Below are 20718 nucleotides of genomic sequence, written 5' to 3'. Positions count from 1 at the left end.
ACTAGCCTCTTGGACAAACACACACACACACACACACACACACACACACACACACACACACACACACACACACACACAGAAATCATCTCCCCTCTCTGGTATGAGGAGCACATAAATTCACCACTCCTCTTCAGGGCAGTCGTCATCACCACCGCCTATTAGCGTCATTATCGCCATGCCAGCGACGTACACACACCAAGACACCATCACCATGAGAAAGACGGAGAACATACCAAGGCTACGGTTGCCCCTGACAACAGTGATTGTCCTCTCAAAGCTGGTGCGGGGGGGCAGAGGTGGTGCTTGCTGCCTGTCGTACTCTTCCATGATGCCGAAGCGATGCCGCGGCCGGTTTTCCTACGAGAGAGACGACAGTAATGAGTGAAGGTGTGGTGACACATACACGACTATAGGATTGATTGATAAGACATTTCTTACAGATTGTCATGGTCCCCGGAGGTTAATGGCTTTTCCTCTAGCCTTACAGCCTCATCTGTACTCTATGTTTCCTGCTAACTAGCACATGTGAGCATGCTAACGTGCTAAACTAAGATGGCAAACATAGTCATTGTAAACATGTTAGCACGCTGATGTAACCATGTATCTCAAAGTACCACTGTGCATGCGTAACTACAGCCTCACAGAGGAGCTAGCATCGCAGTGGTGCTTGAGGAAATGTATCCTAAAATTGTTGAGTCATTTCAGTTGTTGAGCTGTGAACCAACTGACCGACTGGCAAACAGACATCGCCGTTCCAAGAGCCTTGCTGCCATTGCAGATTTCCTACAACATGAGCTTTGGCGCACATTACATGGAGCTAAATCACACAACGTCTAGAAAAGTAACCAATATTGCAAAGATGGTACTAAAGTCATCAGCTACTACCATCACAACCAATTTCAAACAACTATCAACTCTCCAGGGTGAATGGCTTTGGAGTAATTCTGAGATGTAAAACATGCAGGAAGGAAGACTTCTTTGGGGCCACTGGGCACTTCACAAAGAAAAAGGGCAACGTGCAGATTGTCTTTGAACCTTCACAGAAAGTACAAGAAGAACTGAAGTTCTGAAGCTACCTTTTCAACAAGCCTGTCTTTGATGAGATCACACTGACACTTGCAGCTCTGGGTCTGTGTGTGTGTGTGTGTGTGTGTGTGTGTGTGTGTGTGTGTGTGTGTGTGTGTGTGTGTGTGTGTGTGTGTGTGTGTGTGTGTGTGTGTGATGTATTAAGGCAGTACTGTATGCCCTTGTGCTAGACCAAGTACCAATGTCGAGCAAGCAGCAAGCACTTTTCATTGAGAGCCAATTGTTGGTAATTAAGCAAAAGCGAGTACAAAAGGCTGCCTCAATAGGATTGAGTTGAGGAAACAATGGAGGAACAAGTCTTTGACACTGAGCACTTTCTCTATACTACCTGACCCAGTGATACTGATACAGCAGGCTCCAAGCTCCCCATTATAGAACGTGAACAGAAAGAACAGGTGCTAGCATGGTAATCTCCTCTAGAGCAGTTCAAATGGCTACCCACAGAATCTCCAGTTTGCATGGTAATGAACAATGCTTTCTGTGTGATGGACTAAAATATTCAGAGTTACTGTAACTGTCACTGTAAGATGTTTCCTGCTGAGTCTAAAGCATCGAGGATATGCTCATTTACGAGAATCTTGTTTGATGATTGTGCTGGAATATACAACATAGAATTGGGTGTATATTTACGAACCAATTAGCACATTTTAAACATGTGAATTTGAAGGACTGCGACAGCGCTACTTATTTCAGATCTATGTCCTGCACACAGTATACACAAAACGGGTCCTGTAAAAAAATAAATGGACAAACACTTCTGCAGTATAGCACCTTTGTCAAGCCAAATGTAAGCGATACATTCTGCCCTGAAGTCTCCTGGGAAACAAAGTGTTGCTGTTTTTCTAAACCACAAAAGTTACTATGTACTAAGAACTGTCCAGCAATATCAATAAATCCTTTTTTGTTTCTTAAACTTATGTTCATTTTGTGTGGTATGACATACCGTTGTAATGTAACACGGCTGGTTGATGCTGTTGTCCTCAGAGTTGAAAGTTTTGCTGTTAGCCTCCGCTGCCTCAGCTAGCAGGCTGATCTGAGAGTGGCTGTCAGTGTCATCGTAGGAAGCACGCAAGCTCCTTTCTGAGATCGGCGTTAAGCCGCCACACAGTTCCAGCTGAGAATACACAATTCCAAAAATTGAAATAAAGGAGAAAGAAAAAACGGTCTATGTGCTTAAAGTGATTGAATTCAGGTGGAAGCAAACAGTCTAAAGAAGGTGACCGTAAATTAGACACCCTCTTCTCCTCTACCCTTCTCTCTCCATCTGTAGTGTGGTCGAGCATTGTGTTCATCTCTCAGCTGCATTAAAAATTCAGAGGGCCTGTAACTGGATTCTCTGTTCCTTGTTACTAAGCCACAGTCCACAACAAAAGGGAGAAGAAATACTGTACTCTCAAGATAAACACACATTTAAGTAATTGTCTTGCATATCTGTGGAAATAAATGTCTTTTTTACGAGTTTAACGATACAAAATATAATTTTGGTAAATCCTGAAATGTACGGTATGTGTAATAATCCTGCATTATGATGATATATACTGTATGGAAATACAAGTCGGTCTACTGTCATAGACTTTTAAATACAGTACCATTTATACCATAGTAGTCATCCCTTTGATAACTTTTCAACAACAGCGCCTGTGTTTATATGGTTTTAATTTTATTATTGATTTTAAAGTAAATTAAAACTTAAAATAACATATATCGGGATGAGGATTTTATTCACATCGGCAACTTCTAGTTGTGCAGATTATAATCTTTTCGGTATTGATTGTGTGTCAGAAAAACTAAACTAACTTCACTGAAGCGGCCCACACAAAAAATGTACATTTTTGAAATGTACTCTTGCTTATTAGATTTAAATGAAGTACTTTACATACCGGCAGTGGTTTGGCAACTCCAATGCAGACAGAGCCATAGCCGGTGGACTTCAGGACGTGCACAGCATAATCTAGGCTGGAGCCTTCCAAGTCACTTTCATCAACAAACATGAGTCGGTCACCAGGTAGCAGGCGACCATCTCGATCTGCTACACCTCCAGGCACCAAGGACCGGATTACCAGAACAGTTTTAGTGACATCTTCTGGATCCTACAGTTCGACATCAGGAAGGAGAGGAAGCTTTATTGAATACATGGAAAATATATATTTTTAATTTGAATAAATTAGATACATGTGAATTGAATGCGCTATAAATACATGTAAACAGAATAACAGGGACGTGTAAAAGTAGAAGGATTGGTCTCAAAGAGGGGCAACCAGCTGCAGTAAAGATACTATTTCTTTACATGTCATGAAACACTGATTTTTGCTAAAAATAAAACTTGTTCTTCATCTAAAATTTAAACAGCAACCAACGGTTTAGCTCACAAGAAGTCCACATGCTTCTCTGTTTTCTTCACTCTATTCAACCAGACACTGATATTCTTAGACTGCAGCCTATTCCAGGCTGTTCTATTTGTAGAAAAGGCTCAGGGACATGTCTCTGACCTGGTAGTCCAGGATACTGAAGCCCAGTCCCGACTCGCCTTTCTCCAGCTCGACCACCTGAGCATCTCTCTCCCACATGGCCAGAGGAGGTGACATGGGGGGCACACCACGCTTGGTGATGTCCTCAGCTGTAGGACAGGGAATGACACAACCCTGGTCCAACTGGGACACGCAGAAACAAGACAGAGGACAAAGGGAGGGAGATTGATTTACAAGAGAAGAGCATGTCAGGGGCATTTTTAAATGTCATTTCAAATGCAGAGGATGTGGAACAATTCTAATGTGGTTTAAACACTACTTCTTAATCCCTCCATTCATCAATGTGTCCCTTCACCTTCTCATTGAACTCAGCGAGCAGCTCTTTCAGGGTGAGATGGGCATCATCTTCATCTTCCTCATCACTGTCGAGATTTGCAGGGGGTACAATATGAGAGCACACCAGGCAAACACCGATCGGCAGCTCCTTCAGAATATTGACCACCTCCTTATGTGTCTCTCCAATAAGAGGGATCCCGTTCACCTGCCAGGAAGATACATACAATATTTTAAATATATATATTCCTATCCTATGGTCAGTGATTGGCAGAATCTTGCTTTCAGCTTTTGAAAGAAATCTGAGAAAAACACAGCTGTGCTTATCAGAGGTTAAAGATGTAATATGTAAATATTCTTTTCACATGAAAGCAACAATATTTTGAACGTTATTGTACATTTACTGTCTGTCTGTCTGTACCTCTCTTCCTATGACTGTGTGTGTGTGAGAGTGTTTATGACTAAACCTGCAAGACAGCCCTAACATTTAATATTTGTTTTATATATTTCAGTTTTGGGTGTGCAATTAGTGGCCAAAGTACATCAAGTCACAGCAGGAACAATTAAAGATGCAAGCGGTAACTAAACTGAGCGAGGCTAATAAAAAAAAGAAAAAGGAGATGAACAATGGCGTTGCCATGCAGATGTCGTTTGACAAAGATCAAAGGGTTGTGCCGCGACGCAGATGTCTGCTTGTACACTCAAAGACATGAAGGACACGAGACAGTGTTGCAAGCAAAGCTACTATACATTGTCTGAGAGTTCAGCATCCGAGTGCTCATCATGATGAGTGATAGTGTGGGTGAGTGCGTGGGGGGGGGAGGAGGGCAAGCTCTCGCCCTACAGAGCAGCAACAATGCACAGAGGCACACATTGCCACCTTCTTATGTTGCGTACTGTACTTGAACATGTGCTTACTGGTGGTGTTTCAGATGTATGTTTAAGTCTTTAAAATGCATTATGACTCCCAGGCTGTTCTAAACACTTTGAAAGAACAGGCTATCATCTCTAACAGCTACAATGGGAGGCAGGAACATATAGGAAACTATCATTCATACCGTCATTCAAAGCAAAAATCGATCCCACACAGATTATCATCTTATTCTACCTCACGTGATCTCGTATCTTTATCAAAGGACTTGGTTACCTCCAATATCTGGTCTCCGGTGAAGATCTTGCCGCTTTGGCCAACAGGCCCCTCAGGTAAGACGGAGCACAGGTAGTGATGTCCTGCCCGAGCCTCCAGACTGATGCCAAGACCACTCGTCTCGCCGAAGCGCTCCAGCTGACACACCTAAAAGGGTGACGTGAGGTTGAGCGGGAAACAAACGGAGAGAAGCAACGTTTGGTGGGTAAGAAAGGTGTAGAGTGTAAGTGTAGGCATCACACTGTGAGGTAGGTTGGTTTTTCTTCTTTAAATGGGCAATTACATGTAAAGAAAATGATAAATCATTTAGATACGTACAATACTAATCATTTTAGACAACTGTTTCTCCATGCATGCTATATTTAATGGTCATTTTAAATACAGAGAGACATACAATAACTTCAAATCGCTGTCCGACTGCATGCTGCCACCTCTTTCTCAAGTCTTCCTCCTCAGTTGGCGTCAATGTCACACCTGTAAAATGTGCACACATACAAACAATCATCTCACATTCACACACATTCCCATTCACGTTGTTCCTATCCCTAGATGATACGATAATTAAAGAATGGGATCATATGCGAGAAAAAAAACTTAATTTTGGCTGTTTTATAGATAGAAAATAACATAACTCTCCTTGTGGCAAAGCAAGATGTAAACCACTACCACTCAAACAGGCACACACATAAACACACACAAGCCAACACTACGGGAATACATGCATGCATATTCACACCCACCATCTTAGGATTTCTTGGCAAACTAATGTTTTCTCGTTCGTCTAAAGCCTCACAGCAATCAGGGCTTATTTGGCTGTGCTCTCTAATCAAACTCAAAAATCCTTGTCTAAATAAAGCCATACATGCAGGCGGGGCGAGAGACAAATCATCTGGAATGAGCTGAATGAGTTGGATAAACACATGACTGAACAACACTATAAATAGCCTCCCATCAAAGAGCATGCTTCGCTGCCATATTGCTGTTTCCTGAGCCCAATCAGCATATCAGACTAAGTCCCATGATCCAGTTCCAGACTGCAGTGCAGCATGGCTTACCGTTTCTGGAATCTTGTCGGGGTCTACCGTTGGCGTACACTGCTCGCCGGGAGATTTCACGCAGCGAGCAGATTCCTGGGAGACGAGGAAACACGTTTTGAGCACACATTAAGGGATACAATCACATGTGCACACACACACACACACACACACACACTTGAGTTAAAAAAATATATAAATAATGTGTACAAATTCCCAGCAAGCATAGTTTGAAGTTTGAACAGATATTGGAAAGTTAAAATCGGTCATGTTTTAACCAGACAAGGTTAGAAAAACAGAAAGATAATCGGCAACTATTTTGATAATCGATTAATCGTTAATCGTAAATGCTGTTTTCAGCAAATATGGAGATTTGCTTTTCTCTTTTTTATATCACATTATGCTGAATCATTTTAGGTTTTGCACTTACAAAACAAGACATTTAAAGTCATCACCTTTGACAAACTGGGATTGACATGTTTTACTATTTTCTGACATTTTATACAGCAAACGATTAATCGAGAAGATTATCGACAAATGAATCAATAATGAAAATAAATCGTTAGTTGCATCCCTAATAATACATTTATGTCAGTGCATACTTTAAATCACATGTTCTTCCTTTGCTCAGTTACTTCAAAACCAATCCACTTATGATACCACTGAGCAAAATATTTCCGCCTCTCTCAGCACAAAGCACCTGTCTCTTGAATCTTGTTGAGGCCCAGTTTGTAGGGATTGCCCTCATGGAAGCTGTGGGAGTGTCGGAGGGGATGCAGGGGAGGAACTGGGGGCAGGATGTGACTTAGACGGACAGTCTTCCTCAGCAACCTCAGTCTGACCAGAGGACCTGTTCTCCTCAGCACCTCCATGGCACGCTGCTCACTGCAGCCCTGCAAGCTCGCCCCATCCACCTGAAGGGAACCAGAGATGTATAGGTAGGGAGTAAGGAAAAGAGTCAGGATGAATGCGCAGGTATGATGGAGAAAGGAGCAATGTTGTTGTGAATGGAGTGGACGGTAAGAAATCAATAGCAAATTTGAAAGCAGTAAGAGATGATGAAGTAATAGGATGGGAGTAAGAGTAAAACTAGAAGAATTCCCCTTCATCAGCTTTAAAAAAAAAAAAAAAAAAAACCCAATTAGTTTGTATGGACCTACTAATATTTGCAATCTGTGCAGCTTTTGAGATGTTGAAGTCTTTAAAATACCTTGTTATTTTGGAGACAACAAGGTGTTTGTCTTCCGAGGGCTCAATAAAGAAAGCCATCTGTCGTGTTTTTAGTGAAACTCACGGATAGGATGATGTCTCCAATGTTGACGCGTCCGTCTTGATCGACAGTGCTGCCTTTCACGATGCTTTTCACTATCACACCGGCGCTGTAGACTGAGGAAAACAAGAACAATTAAAGGATTATGCCTTACATTAAGTGGGTATTATTCAAACATTTGTTATTTCCCCAGTACGTTTCCATCAGTTTAGCTTGGAATAATGATAATAAGCTAATTTTTTAAACTTGGTCGATATTATTACCTGAGTTTATGTCACCGATGTAGCTCGAGATGGTGAATCCCAAGCCCCGACTGTTCTTAGTGAACTGCACACTGAACTCATAGTCATCATTCAAGTTATTGAGCTGGAAAGAAGTACAGACAATAAAGACACCTATCAACCCTTTTTTGGGATTTAGGGAATATTGTATTTTACATTTAATGTCACTATCATATAAAAAGTTTGCATTTGACTTCCACACAACACACACACACACACACACATACAAACCTTGCCGTCCAAGCTGTCCTGGCTGAGGACAGGAGAGGAAAGGTGATTGTCCTTGGTAATTTCCCTGGCAATGAGCAGTTTCACCTTGGTACCAGCATTTCGCAGTACCTGGGCCAGGTGGTCATTTGTGAATGGATGAAACGTGACAGTGTGTGACAATTAATAAATAAGTAACATAAAATGAGACAGCTGCCCTGGAAAGACAGTAAGGTATACAGCAGCATATTAGCCCGCTTGTGACTTTCTAAAGCAGTCCCAGATGGTTCCATAGAGTATCTTAGGGAAGTGTCTGTGTGCTGCTCTTAAAAGAAGGTGGGGACGTTAACCATACATACATTTGCCAAACTAACCAGTTTGTATTCATCCTTGATGTCTTAGTTCTTGAAAAATACTGTTTGAAAACACTTCTGATAAAAAGATAGCGCACACTTCCCTGAGCTAACAGAGTAGTACAGTGTAGGCACTGTAGCTGTTATTTAAACACAGATAATCTTTACATAGAAAGACTTGGGGTGAAAAAAATATCAAATCTAAGGTTTGAACATTTTCTTTTCAAATGAAACCTCACCTGTGCCACCTGCTCGCTGTTCATGCCCGCCAGATCTGTATCTCCGATGCGCAGGATTTGATCTGCGCTTCGCAGGCGCTTGTCCTAGGGAGCCCCATTACAATCAAAAACACTTAGTGTGAACTGTTCTCTGTTCAAATCTTTAAATACATTCTGCAAATCACTTAAATATAGATTATTGATTTATTCATCAATAATCCTGTTTTTCTTAATGTAATTTATAATGTTATATGTACCTGTAAAGCATCTTTGAGTACCTTTTAAAGGCGCTCCATAAATAAAACTTATTATTATTATTATTATATTATTATTATATTATTAATAATTAAGAAAAGATGGAGATTTTGGGAATACACTTATCGGCTTCATGTTGAGAGTTAGAGAAGGATGATACTACTTTTATTTCTGTCTGGTAAATATGAAGCCACAGTCTTAGCTTAGATTAGCTTCCTGTAGTCTTATAACTGCGAGGTTGCCAAGCAACCCGTGCAAACACAGCTTCCATTCATAAAAAGAAGCTAAGCTAACCAACTCCAGACTGTAGCTTTAAACTTACGGATTTGATACGATATGAATGGTATCGATTTCCTCATCTAACTCTCGGCAAGAAAGTAAAAAAAGCAGAGTTTACAAAATGTTGAACTTTTCCTTTAACTGCTACTATTTAAGGTTTGGCTATTGAATGGCAGGTGGATTTACCCGTCCGGCAGCTCCACCAGGAAGGATGGTCTTGACCATGACACCTGTACTCCGCCCTCCAATGATGCCAAAACCAAGTCCTTTCCCATCATTGATTAACTCTATCATCTCCACATGACGCTTCTAACATGAAGAAAAGGGAGGAAGCGGAAGAGAGAGAGAGAGAGAGAGAGAGAGAGAGAGAGAGAGAGAGAGAGAGAATCCATTTTAATTAAGAAGTGAGACACCATTCACAGGTTGAAGTGCTAAATACATTTGATTCCCTTGTTTATCTACACCCAGACACACACATTTACCAGCTCTATGGTAACACCTCACATGTAAGCCAACTGTACCTCATGGGCGATAGCAGACAGGTTTCTCCCCATCGACATGGTGCGGGCGATTCGAGGGGGAGTGCAGTACTAAAAAAATAAATGTCACGTGTAAAACAAAAGCAAACCTGAAATGACATCGAGTTAGCTGCGCTGCCTCTTACGATCAGCTGAAAGCATCAGACAACATAATACCCAACTGTGCTTGAGTTTTATAATGTAATGTAATATTCTCAAATGTAAAATGTGACATTTAGAATGGTGTATGGCATATTTCATAATTGAAAGAAAAATAATATTTTGTTGGTTCATGGGCTTCAAGAATAAATTGCTTCCTATAACTTAACTTGACGTACTTGTGATTCAGTGTGAATGTAGTTGTCTGAGTAGATGTCTGAGAAGGACAGGTCCTGCGAGCCCAGAGAAGTGATGCTGTTGTCCCTGTGGAGGGATCTGGCAGTGCCTCGGTTCTCTACGGCCCATGTGTAGGAGTCACTGTGGCTCAGTGTCTTCAGGTCCAGTGCAGTGCCATGGCAAGGGCCACAGTTCATGGACACAGATTTGGAAATCTTCCCCTGGTAGGATTGACAGAGCAATAAGGGATGGATAGATAGCACACATGGCGAGATAAAAGATGAATGATAAAGGGATTGAGGGATTGAGGGAAGGGAGGAAAGACAGATTGGGAGGGAAATGGATGAGGAGTGGAGACATTAATTGAAGATTTGGAGAGAGAGAGAGAGAGAGAGAGAGAGAGAGAGAGAGAGAGAGAGAGAGAGAGAGAGAGAGAGAGAGAGAGAGAGAGGAATAGGATGAGAGAGTGATGGAGGGAAATAGACAGGATGAAGAAATTGGGAAAGGATGGCATTGCGATACAATGAAGAAAGATGTGGGAGGGAGAACAGGGGAGGGTGAATGTGTGTTAGCCAAAAGAAAAAAAAAGTTCAGTGGTTTTAAATTGAACAAAGAGGGAAAAGATAGGAGAGCAGGAACGCAGGGCTCTGAGATAAAGGCTTTTTGTTATACCACATAACCACAACCACATAACGTTCCCTTTTGTCTTTTAGGTGTTCTGTTTCAAAGTTAAAAAGGGAGTTTCGGTAGATGTTCAGTTTTGATCCGTATGCTATTCCATTCTAACAACTTTAACACCTGTTAAAGTAGCAGAATAAAATAAAAAAAAGCACTATTCAAAGATTAAAAAGCAACCACACACTCCTTTGATTTGCACTAATATTCCTAACTTCCTAACTTGATCTAACTAAATCTGTGTCCGTGCCTGTCCTGATAAAAACCAGAGCCTTGTTTCCTGGAATGCAGAGATACTAAATGGCTACGAGCTCACACCACAAGAAGCTACAGTAATTTAATCATCCTTGTGTGTGTAGACGGGGGTGCTTATAGTGTTAGCCTATTACAGCACACCACAACAGACAATTACAAAGCCATGATCATTACCGCCACAACAACGGTGGAAGAAGTACTCAGATCTTTTAATTAGGCACAAGTAGCAATACAAAGTGTAGAAAATTACAGTTACAGTAAAAGTCATGTATTCATATTTTACTTAAAGGTACAATGAGTGGGATAAAAAAAAAACTATGCATACAAAATAAATCTCTCTCAATCATCACTAAAAGTGTGTGGTGGTGGTGTCTGCATCTACAGAGCCCTCGGACTGTGTTTTCTCTTCTCTTTTCATTTTGCTGTGCTCGGTACGTGCCTGGGCATCAACATAGAGACCATGGAGCCAGAACGTAAGCACGCATCCGAGAGGAAATTACGAAAATGGCTAACACGGGGCAGAAAAAAACATAAAATGGGCAAAACGCCAAGTGGACAAAGCTCGTTCCAAACCGAGAGTGAATCTGGGGTTGGCTTTCACCTGCGGGAGAGTACCCTAAAGCTAGCTTCCAATGATCAGTGGTAAAACCCCTCTGCGCTGGCTGTGCTCTTGTTTTCCTATGGAGAAAGCGCTGCTGCCCAACTTGGCGTTGCGCACCTGCTCAAAATTACCACGGAGCGCTGTGCTCAAAGTCAAAATAATTTCAACTTTGACCTTGATTACCGCTGACCTTTCAAAGCGCAACCAATGAGATAACAGCTGTATTTAAGCATTGGAAGAAAACTAACTAGCTTCTCTCAGCGCAAGGCTCTGCGCCACACCTCGCTGTGAGTGCAGAAAACATTTTCAAATCACAAGTGACAATTCCTAAACATTGTGCCTTTAATTAAAAGAAAATTCTTATTTGTATTATTAGCTTCAAAATATACTTTAAGTACCAAACACACTCATTATAAAGAATTGCCCATTTCAGAATGATGTATGTTATTGGATTATAATTATCATGCATACTTTATATCTTGTTGGTAGCCTGTGAGTTTAGCTGCAAAAATACATTTAATACCTAGATTATGTCATGGATGTCATACAACAACACACATACTGTACGTGTGTGTGGGTTATGATGAAGCAGACCCCCCTAACACACACAAATAAGCTCAAAACTAATGACAATCTTACAGATGACTTCTGCAAACTCCTCAACATGTTAGCAAGAGAGAGGAAAGAAGACCTATTTCCCTCTCTCTCCCTCTCTTTCTTTCTTTCTCTCTCTCTTTCTCAGGGCTTTAGTGGTAAGCTTAGGTAAGCTGATTAGTCATCCAGTTTGGTTCCTGCATTCAGTATTTTGGGAATGATTCCGGCTCCTTCCCCACCATTCAATATACAGCAAACACCCACACACTCATGCTCACGCTATACCTTTGCCGGGGGCTTCCGTTGAGCCTGCTGTAAGCTGAGTATATGATGGAACAGGGGGCTCTGCAGGACAGTCTTCAGCAGGGAGAGTTTCTCCTGTGTGGGGGCCTCCCCTCTCTCCTTCAGTTTGGCTTGCAGTCTCTCCACAGCTTCCAAGGCACACTGAGTATCTGCAGAGAAATTGTATATCATTTGTGTCATTCAAAAACAGGTATTTTCCACATGTTGCAGCAGCTGCTGTGTGACCCTGACAAACTGGGATCTTTAATAATAGGCTTTGAAATGTCAAAACCTAATAGGGACCGGTGGGAAAATAAAGTAGATTTCTCAAGTCTTTTAAAATGCCAGAATGACTTACTCTGTCAGCACGGATCCACAGTGTTATACTTTTTTATTGTCTTCGAGGTTTGAGGGAACAGGAACTGTGCTGTGTGTCTGAAAACAAACATCCCTGGCTGCTAGAGTGCGGGTTCTTTCAATTCCAAAGTTTTTCAAATGTGACATTCCTCTCTTCTCTATCTGCTGGCAAAGTTATTAAGTTTGAATATTTTTTGGGTCAAAACCTAAGCAAAATGTTCCCTTTCAACAGGGCTACAGAAAAAAACTTTATCAAGAAAACTAAAAAAGCAAAAGCTGATATGTCAGGTCATATCACCCTTGTTTATTTAGTAGAGGAGGAGCGAAGGAGAACAAGCCACACTTGCAGTAATTGCATGTGGCAGAAGGTTAAGACCCTGTAAACTCTTCACCACAAAGTTTTGACTACCGACCAGACTGTGAGCCCTGTGCCACCTGTACATGTAACTATTCTCTCCTGTCAGGCCACAGCAACCATGCCTGACACCTTAATTGTAAGCCTCTGATGATGGCGGTGGCAGGGAGTGTTACTAAGTTTACTGGAACGTGTTTGGCTTTAAACAGATTCTACAACTGCAGGTCACTGAATACACGTACCCATGATTTCCATCGTAGCCAGACAAATTGTTCGGATGAAATGTGTCTTTCTGACGCTCCGTCTTAGTTAAATGTCATTCTTCTCCGTTTGGCTCCTGCAAAACAACAACAAAAGTTTGATTTTGTTTTAACATGACCTTGTACCGTCTATTTCCATTTTTGTGACAGTGTATAAGTGCCAAGGAGAGGTTTCTCCTTGAAGATATCTCCGCTGTTGATATATTATAATTACAATTATGGCTGAACAACGTTTTTTTTGTCATGCCCCCCCCCCCCCCTGCTCATGTGCATCGGAATAATTAGTGTACCAATTTAAATTGTACATCTGTTCTGTAGCATGTATCAATTCACCTCTACATCCTCTCTTCTGAGGCCTGTGCCATGCTTGTTTGCAAGGGCCTTGCTTGTCAACTAATGCTCTTTAGCAGGATTTAAATCTTCTCCAAAAGGCTTTATCAGCCAGTGATGGTAATTAACAGCGACACATGGCCTCCCAACCATTCTGACTGGAGGGGAAGCCTGTATAGCATCAAAGCATGATACCAATGACATGATTTGATTTGCATAACGATGGGCTGGAAATGACAACGTCTCATCTGAAATCTAATTAAGAGGCATTGATAGGCAGTAGAGGTCTCACAGTACTTATATGCCCTTCACAGCAGCCTAATGAAATCTATATCTTATACGTATTGATATTAAACCGATACCGACCGCTTCAGAATTAAAAAAAATCTTTACAGATGAAGGATTTACAGTAATTACACAGGCCCATTAGCTGCTAATGTGATATGTAATCAACAAGGCAGTGTGTTCATTTCTTTAAAAATGAGCAGGACACATTAGACCTATCACTGTGACGAACAGACGGACATCAGAGACAGGTCAGAATCGCTTGTTGCAAAAAAGCCTCACCTCACCTCCATTGCAGCGCCGGTGGGCTATCAACAGGTCCCCACTGAGCTCACCCACCTCCTCCACCAGTCCGCAGGGTAAATTTACCAGTACCGAATACCAAGTATGACACTTTCCTGATAGGACAAGTCATAACAGCTTATTCAGAGACGGCACGATATCAAGAAGCAAGCTGCGCGCTTTATTTTCCAGCATTGTGTCTGAGGCTTGAGCGCTCCGTGCAGTGCGCATGTCACCCTCTGATCTTCAGGCACAGAGAGCTCATCCCTAAAGAGAAACAACTAGGCTACGGTAATCCTGTAATACATCTCAGTGGGACACTCTGTAAATAATGTTTATAGATACGTGACTCCAAAGTCACGGTGCCTGTCCAACACCTCTTTATAATAGCATTATTGCAAAAACTAAAGAAATAATAGATTATTAGGAAAGCTTATATATGGTTACTAAAACATGGCCACCCAAAATAATCAAGTCGTTATAAGTATGCCTACCTGGAGCTAGAACAAAAAGGTTGCCATAATTATATTTAATTAAGTGACATGTTGGATTTTTTTTTCTGATAACATTTCCATTGCTGCGATGCATTTATCATTTTCCCGATGTGATGTTTGCCCAGAAGACCCCTGCCGGGTGAAATCGCTTAAGGCTGAATTATATGAGTCCACCTTTCATGTCTGGCTTTCTAAACCCCAAAGTGGAGTCCAGGGACCATCATGAGTCGTGGGTTCCGGGTGTTCACGAGTAGCCTAAATGATGACAGTAGTTGTACTTGCATTCCTCTTTATTTAGCTAAGAATGTGATAGTGCATGGCACTGTAGGCCTATACATATTGCAGTTGTCACCCAAAGGCACAATTATCCAATCATACCCAAACTATGTCTAACAGCAAAAACACTTCTCAGTTGGGGCTTCTTGATTCAATGTCATATCCAGCAGTCGGTCTAATGTGATTTGTGTAAAACGTCCTTGCCGTGAAAAGTTTTGGAACCCCTGTGTTTTTTCACACGGCAGGTGGAGCCCTCGCTCCAGAGATTTAGGAGCCAGATCCAGTTCCATGTTTTCCACCGGACACCCCACTTCATCTCTCTCTCTCTCTCTCTCTCTCTCTCTCTCTCTCTCTCTCTCTCTCTCTCTCTCTCTCTCTCTCTCTCTCTCTCTCTCTCTCTCCATCCCCCAGGCAGGAATCATCACCCCCCTCCCCAGCTCCTCCACCCACCCTAGTCTCCCCGCCCGCCTGCAACGTAACGCCGGACTGCGCTCGATCAACCGAGTATCCACCGCGCTTCCAAATTGGTTTGTCATTTCTGACCCCTCTCTCTCTCTCTCTCTGTTGACCACGGTCCTCTGCTCCACTGTGCTCTGCGCCTGTGGACTTCAGCTAAAGTCAGTAGGAACATAAAGACAGCCTAGAAAGATAAAGAGAGAGAAGGGGAGGGAGGGAAGACGGGATACAGACAGACGGATAGAGAGAGAGAGAGAGAGAGAGAGAGAGAGATACGCCTCTGTCCTCCTCCAGCACTCCACTGGACTTAGTGCATTCGGACGGACGCGATACCTCCTCCTGTGTGAGCGCTGATCGGGATACTAAGCACGCAGCTATTGGTTTGTTACACCCTCAGCTTTATCTCCATCCCCTCTCTCTCGGCAAAATTTACCCACGTCGTTTTTTTTTTTTGCGGCAGCAAGAAATAACCACAGAGCCGGAGTCAAGGCGCTAATCAGTGAAATTATTTATCGACGGGGAAGATATATTTCTATCTAAGATCAACGTTGTGGGGACTGTATTAAAGAGCGCATAAAAGGTTATTCCTGACTCCTCTGCACGCTGGATGTGTATATATGCGCCTATATTACTGCGACTGGTGATACGGTAAGCATCCCTTATTTATTCCTGCACAAATTATGTATAATTTTTGCAGACATCTCTGGTGAAGGTCTGCAAACCTCTCAGCTATATGTCAACCCGTGTCTGTCACTGACCTGCTCTGAAAGCTATACGGCAGCGCTGACTTTGGTTCTCACGGATGCCCATGGGAATGTGGCCTGCCCTAATGGACGAGTGGGGGTAACATGTAATATAGTTTGCGTATTTGTACAGATGATGGTCCGGCGACTTGTGGCTGGATGGGCGTCGCTCGGATGTGAGACGTCGCTAAGGCGAAGTAATAAGCAATGATACCTATTACCTCTCTGGCAAATAATCATTGCAATCACATTATCCCATCACGGCTCCTCGGTCAGGGTCTAAACATAATTATTATTCTGTGCCCGCGTGTATCTGCCTCACTGCAGGGCGCAATGATAAATCACTCGCTTTGGCATGATGGATGACAGATAGACTGTGTTCACCTCCTCGGGTTTTTTTTCTCCTATTTTATATGGCTGTCATTTGAGTGTATGGGAATGCAGTTATCGTATTGTGTAGGCTACTGTGCTGGTTTATCAGCCGCAGTCTAAAATCCAGAATAAATCCAGCTACTCTGGAAGAAAAGGAGTATCAGGCAGGCTAGTGCACCCCCAGGAGACGTCAATCATGCGGATTCATGAGTGAAAGCTATAGCTCTTTACAGAAGAGTCATCCAGGGTTGCAGATGACCTTGATGTGCCTCTGAAAACTACTGAAGGTTGCACAGTTCTTCGATCTTGACCTAAACTAAAATCCCTTGAGCAGTGTACTCTTTTTTCTAATAAACTGGCTCCTGTTTGAAAAAGCAAATAGCCTAATCCTTGTTGTGCTTGATGGTAGATTATATGAGTAATCATAAGTGGCCATAAATGCACATATCTGGCAATCAAAGCACTCCTCAATAGTCATTTGCTGTGTGTGTCTGTTTGGGTGGCTGGCCCTTTTAAATCAGCAAATGTACTGTGTGCAAACTCTGTGTAGAGCTCACTGTTCAGTGTGACATAAAGGGCATATGTAGGCTCTATAGGTAGGAGCGGTTGACAATATGTTGACTCATCTGTCAGTGCTGCAGGTAAGAAAAGTGGGTCCCCTGAGGTCGGCAAATGGTCAGTCTATGCAGTTATCTGTATGTCTCAGTTGGAGAAATTTGACATAGATTTGCTTGGCTGCCATTTTAGCAGCATCTGTTAAAGCACAGGCCTGTCTCCAAGGAGATTATCATGTTTGTGCATGAAATTAACATTACTAAGTCATCTGTCATCTATGTGTGTTTAATTGATTCTACAGTTCCTTGCATTTGTATGCCAGGTTGATTATTTGTTTTAAATGTAGCGCCAAAATATGCAGTGCAAATCCTGCGGTGGTTGTAGTTTCCTGACAAGTTGTTTATTTGTTTTTAAAAGTGGTGAAAATACAATTGAACCTCAACAATGTTTGTGCTTGCCTGTCCAAACTTACATCTGCTACAGTGGATGTTTTTGGTTTACTTTTCTGACCGGCTCTCCAGAGAGCCCCAGGATGTTTGTCAGACATCACACCATGAATGCAAGGTGTGTCAAAGAGCATCTTGGGTCGCATTAAGCAATGACACACACACACACACACACACACACACACACACACACACACACACACACACACACACACACTCAACACGATTGTTGTCAAAGCACCTGAAGCTGCATGTCAATTATATAATGTGCCACAGCAACAATCAAGCATTCTGCTGACAGTAGGTCTATCTGTCATTTAATTAGGTCACTGATTCATTTCACTTGTTATGATGCACAAGAAAGACAAAGCTCCTTGTTGGGGAAAGCAGGGCGCAAATTACAAGAGGTGTGCTAATTTGGATTGCTCTGCTTGATTGCCGGAGGGCTGATTTTCTTTGTTTAGTGCAGTTAATGTAACACAATATTTGGTTTGGATTTGGATGGCTCCAAAAAATATGTCTGACCCTGTAATGAAAACAGCCTGTGATTTAAATAAGGGATCATATATTAAACATCTTGTGCGCACATCTAAACCTCGAGATAATGAAAATATACCTCAGAGGACAACATGATCCATTGCAGACAGACAATAACAGACACATATACACACTTGTATATTAAGACAGGCAGGGAAATAATCAGTTTTGAAACCAGCATATTAGCTTGTTACTCAAGTCTCTATTTCCTTCGTCAAGGGTTATTATAGAGTCCAACTTCAACACTTGTGCAATTAATTCTGTTTAGTGGGCACATAGAACCTAAGGGCTGATTTCCTCAGAACCATTTTAACAAATGTTTTCCTAAAGAATTAGCAGTTCCTGGGATCCAGTCCTCTATTTAGTTGATTTCTACATAGCAAGGTAAAGGTTTGTGTGTCAGAGAGCCTTGTAGATAAACAGAAGGTGGTCTTTATTGTACTCACAGAGACAACCAACCTTCCTGCATAAATAAATTGTCACTCTAGTGGATTAAGCAGGCGAGGAACACCAAAACAAATCTTAATGCTGCAATAATAATATTAAGTTTCAATGAAAGCGGAGCTGTTGGATTTGACTGCAATGTTTCTCAATTCGACGATGATTCACATTCCTAGTCTCAACCCCACTTTGGGTGCCGGGTTTAACCTCATTCAAAAGCCCTTTCCTGCTCTCGACGACATCTCTCTCCCGTATTGAAATAATGAGGCCAGATCCTTGCCCGTCTTCCTCATCCACCTAAAGCACTCGGTCATGTGTTAACACATCCTTCCTCCTACCCTTCCCTTCCCTCAAACAATAACCCAGGCTCTCTGCATTTTCCACCATTCACTGGAGCTATCGGCTCAGTTCACCTCTCTTAATGTGTGAAGCTCGCCTCCGATATCATTCAACCCTATTAGAGGTTCAGACCATGCGAGAGGACTGCACAGTTACTTTGCTACCTGATTAGACATGTGCTTAGGAAAGGGGAAAACCAGTAGACAGATGACTGGCTGTCAGATCTCAGGGCATTCACTGACTCATTGCTCCTTTGGCCCCGACTAGAATAAACCTCCAGAGATAGATGTCTTACTCTGCCTAAATATGGAACTGTTGGAAGGCTTTCTGCTCGAACCACCACAGACTATTATCCGTCTGTACTTTGGGGCCGATTGGGAGCAACGTACACTATTGACCTGACTGCTCGTGTTTGTTGGTTAACTGGGCTGTGTTAACTGTGTATCGCTGAAAAGGGGGGTGCGTGTTGTAATCCTGCTCAACGATCATTGCGTTGCTTAGCAGCAAGTTGTAATCGTACTATTAAACAACATAAGCAGCACTGTGATGTTCAATCAGTATTGGTTTTGAATACATTTTCGAAAACGAGGTTGAAAAACAAGGATGGTCCAGTATTGGTTCGCTGTAACCCCACTAGCAGGGGATTCAATCTAATAATTCAATCTGAAACAGAGTTTGGAAGTTGATTGACAGAAAAATTAATCAGCATTATTTTGTATAAACAATTAATTAAGTAATTCTTTAAGCAAAAATGCCAAACGTTACGTAGTCCTAACTTTTAAATTCTGAAAAAAATATGTTTCTTTTTAGCTTATTTGATAGTAAATTGAATACACTTGTGTTTTGGAGTGTACTTCAGACACAACAAGCAATTAAAATATGTCCCTTCGAGCATTAGGAACCCAGAATTTAACATTAATACTAATAATAATAACAATTAAATAATCATTTTTTTCTTAAATCAAATCTGTTGAACAAGGTCAAAAGTCCACAAACCTCCTACAAAGTTTTGATTGCATGTTGTTAATCAACGTTTTGTAACAGCCAAATTAAAGAAGCCTAAGGACCTCAGGTTGTGATCCATCTCCTGGGATGGGATAAAATATATTGACAAATCAAATCATTGAATTCTAGAAGTACCGGCCATTTATTAAGGACATCAAATGTTTTACTTGTGCCAATGTAATGATGTCTTTGGCTCTGCCCTACTTTGTATTTCTTGCTACTTTCCTACCATGAAAATCCCAAAGACAACAAATATTCAATGTAATGAAATTGGCCACCTATAACGCTTAGCACACGCTGATGGCTTGTACTTCACAATCTCGTTGCCTTTTCTTTGGAGTGATCAATCTGAGAGGCTTAGGCGGGTAAAATCAATGTCACATCTCACAATAATGTTTTCTTCCTGTGAGACTTTTATTTGTTTTATTTTGACCAGTTGGCCAGTCGCAGTCTTTAATGTCTTTCTTAGGCAACCCTTAATATTTCATGTCCAGCTTTGTCATCAATTACTTTTATTTATCGTGGCGTTATTGGTTGCAAAACACCTTGTTATACAGTTTTGAAGTGGGCTATATAAAGGGAAGCTGAAGTTTGTCATTGTGCCATTCTGAAGTGCTAGTAAACTCCAATGCCTCATGGAGTGAGAAGTCTTATACAATTATTATTTGTCACAAATCTGAGAAGGTTTGCTGTATGTAACACTATTGATTTTTGTGAAGTGTTCACCTTCGCCTGTCGACTTGCCGAATAATGCCATACACAGTTTACAATAACTGACCTGTGGTTTACAATAAAAAGTCTCAAAATAGTGTATGTGTGTGTGCAGTATGTCTACAGGTTTATTCTGCAAATGGCCTTAACCGTCAGCGCTCGGTTTGTCCCTGAACTATATGTTTAATCAGCTGCTTTATTTGTTAGCTACTGTATCCACAGCCCACTTTCAAAACCTCTCACTCACTCAGTAGTTGGTATCCCTCTTTCACAAAGAAAAAA

The 20718-nt window shown here is 41.7% G+C and overlaps 2 protein-coding genes across 8 annotated transcripts in view; one reads left to right on the top strand and one right to left on the bottom strand.

Annotated features, from left to right (window-relative positions):
• Positions 1-14129, bottom strand: part of LOC115009216 (multiple PDZ domain protein) — a 38222-nt gene extending 24093 nt beyond the window's left edge. The window contains exons 1-19 of one of the 2 annotated variants that reach the window (XM_029433083.1): positions 14067-14129; positions 13147-13241; positions 12196-12362; positions 9788-10006; positions 9453-9521; positions 9118-9240; positions 8419-8502; positions 7851-7958; positions 7602-7704; positions 7363-7454; positions 6769-6982; positions 6090-6164; positions 5429-5508; positions 5035-5181; positions 3910-4095; positions 3576-3737; positions 2967-3176; positions 2030-2200; positions 234-357 (exon numbers count right to left, since the gene is read on the bottom strand). In XM_029433083.1, the coding sequence (XP_029288943.1) occupies positions 234-357; positions 2030-2200; positions 2967-3176; positions 3576-3737; positions 3910-4095; positions 5035-5181; positions 5429-5508; positions 6090-6164; positions 6769-6982; positions 7363-7454; positions 7602-7704; positions 7851-7958; positions 8419-8502; positions 9118-9240; positions 9453-9521; positions 9788-10006; positions 12196-12362; positions 13147-13159 (2347 nt within the window). In that variant the 5' untranslated portion in view covers positions 13160-13241; positions 14067-14129. The remainder of the gene's footprint in view (positions 1-233; positions 358-2029; positions 2201-2966; positions 3177-3575; positions 3738-3909; positions 4096-5034; positions 5182-5428; positions 5509-6089; positions 6165-6768; positions 6983-7362; positions 7455-7601; positions 7705-7850; positions 7959-8418; positions 8503-9117; positions 9241-9452; positions 9522-9787; positions 10007-12195; positions 12363-13146; positions 13242-14066) is intronic. The other variant, XM_029433091.1, reaches the window with a different exon arrangement.
• Positions 14130-15562: 1433 nt separating this feature from the next.
• Positions 15563-20718, top strand: part of adgrl3.1 (adhesion G protein-coupled receptor L3.1) — a 97997-nt gene continuing 92841 nt past the window's right edge. For 5 of the 6 annotated variants that reach the window (XM_029448804.1, XM_029448652.1, XM_029448487.1 and 2 more), the window contains exon 1: positions 15563-15935. The gene's annotated coding sequence lies outside the window, so the exon portion shown is untranslated. The remainder of the gene's footprint in view (positions 15936-20718) is intronic. The other variant, XM_029448730.1, reaches the window with a different exon arrangement.

This window comes from Cottoperca gobio, chromosome 1 (genome assembly GCF_900634415.1).
Source record: "Cottoperca gobio chromosome 1, fCotGob3.1, whole genome shotgun sequence".
Lineage (NCBI taxonomy): Eukaryota > Metazoa > Chordata > Actinopteri > Perciformes > Bovichtidae > Cottoperca > Cottoperca gobio.
Note: the sequence above shows the minus strand (reverse complement) of the source record. Positions and strands in the feature narration are given on the sequence as shown.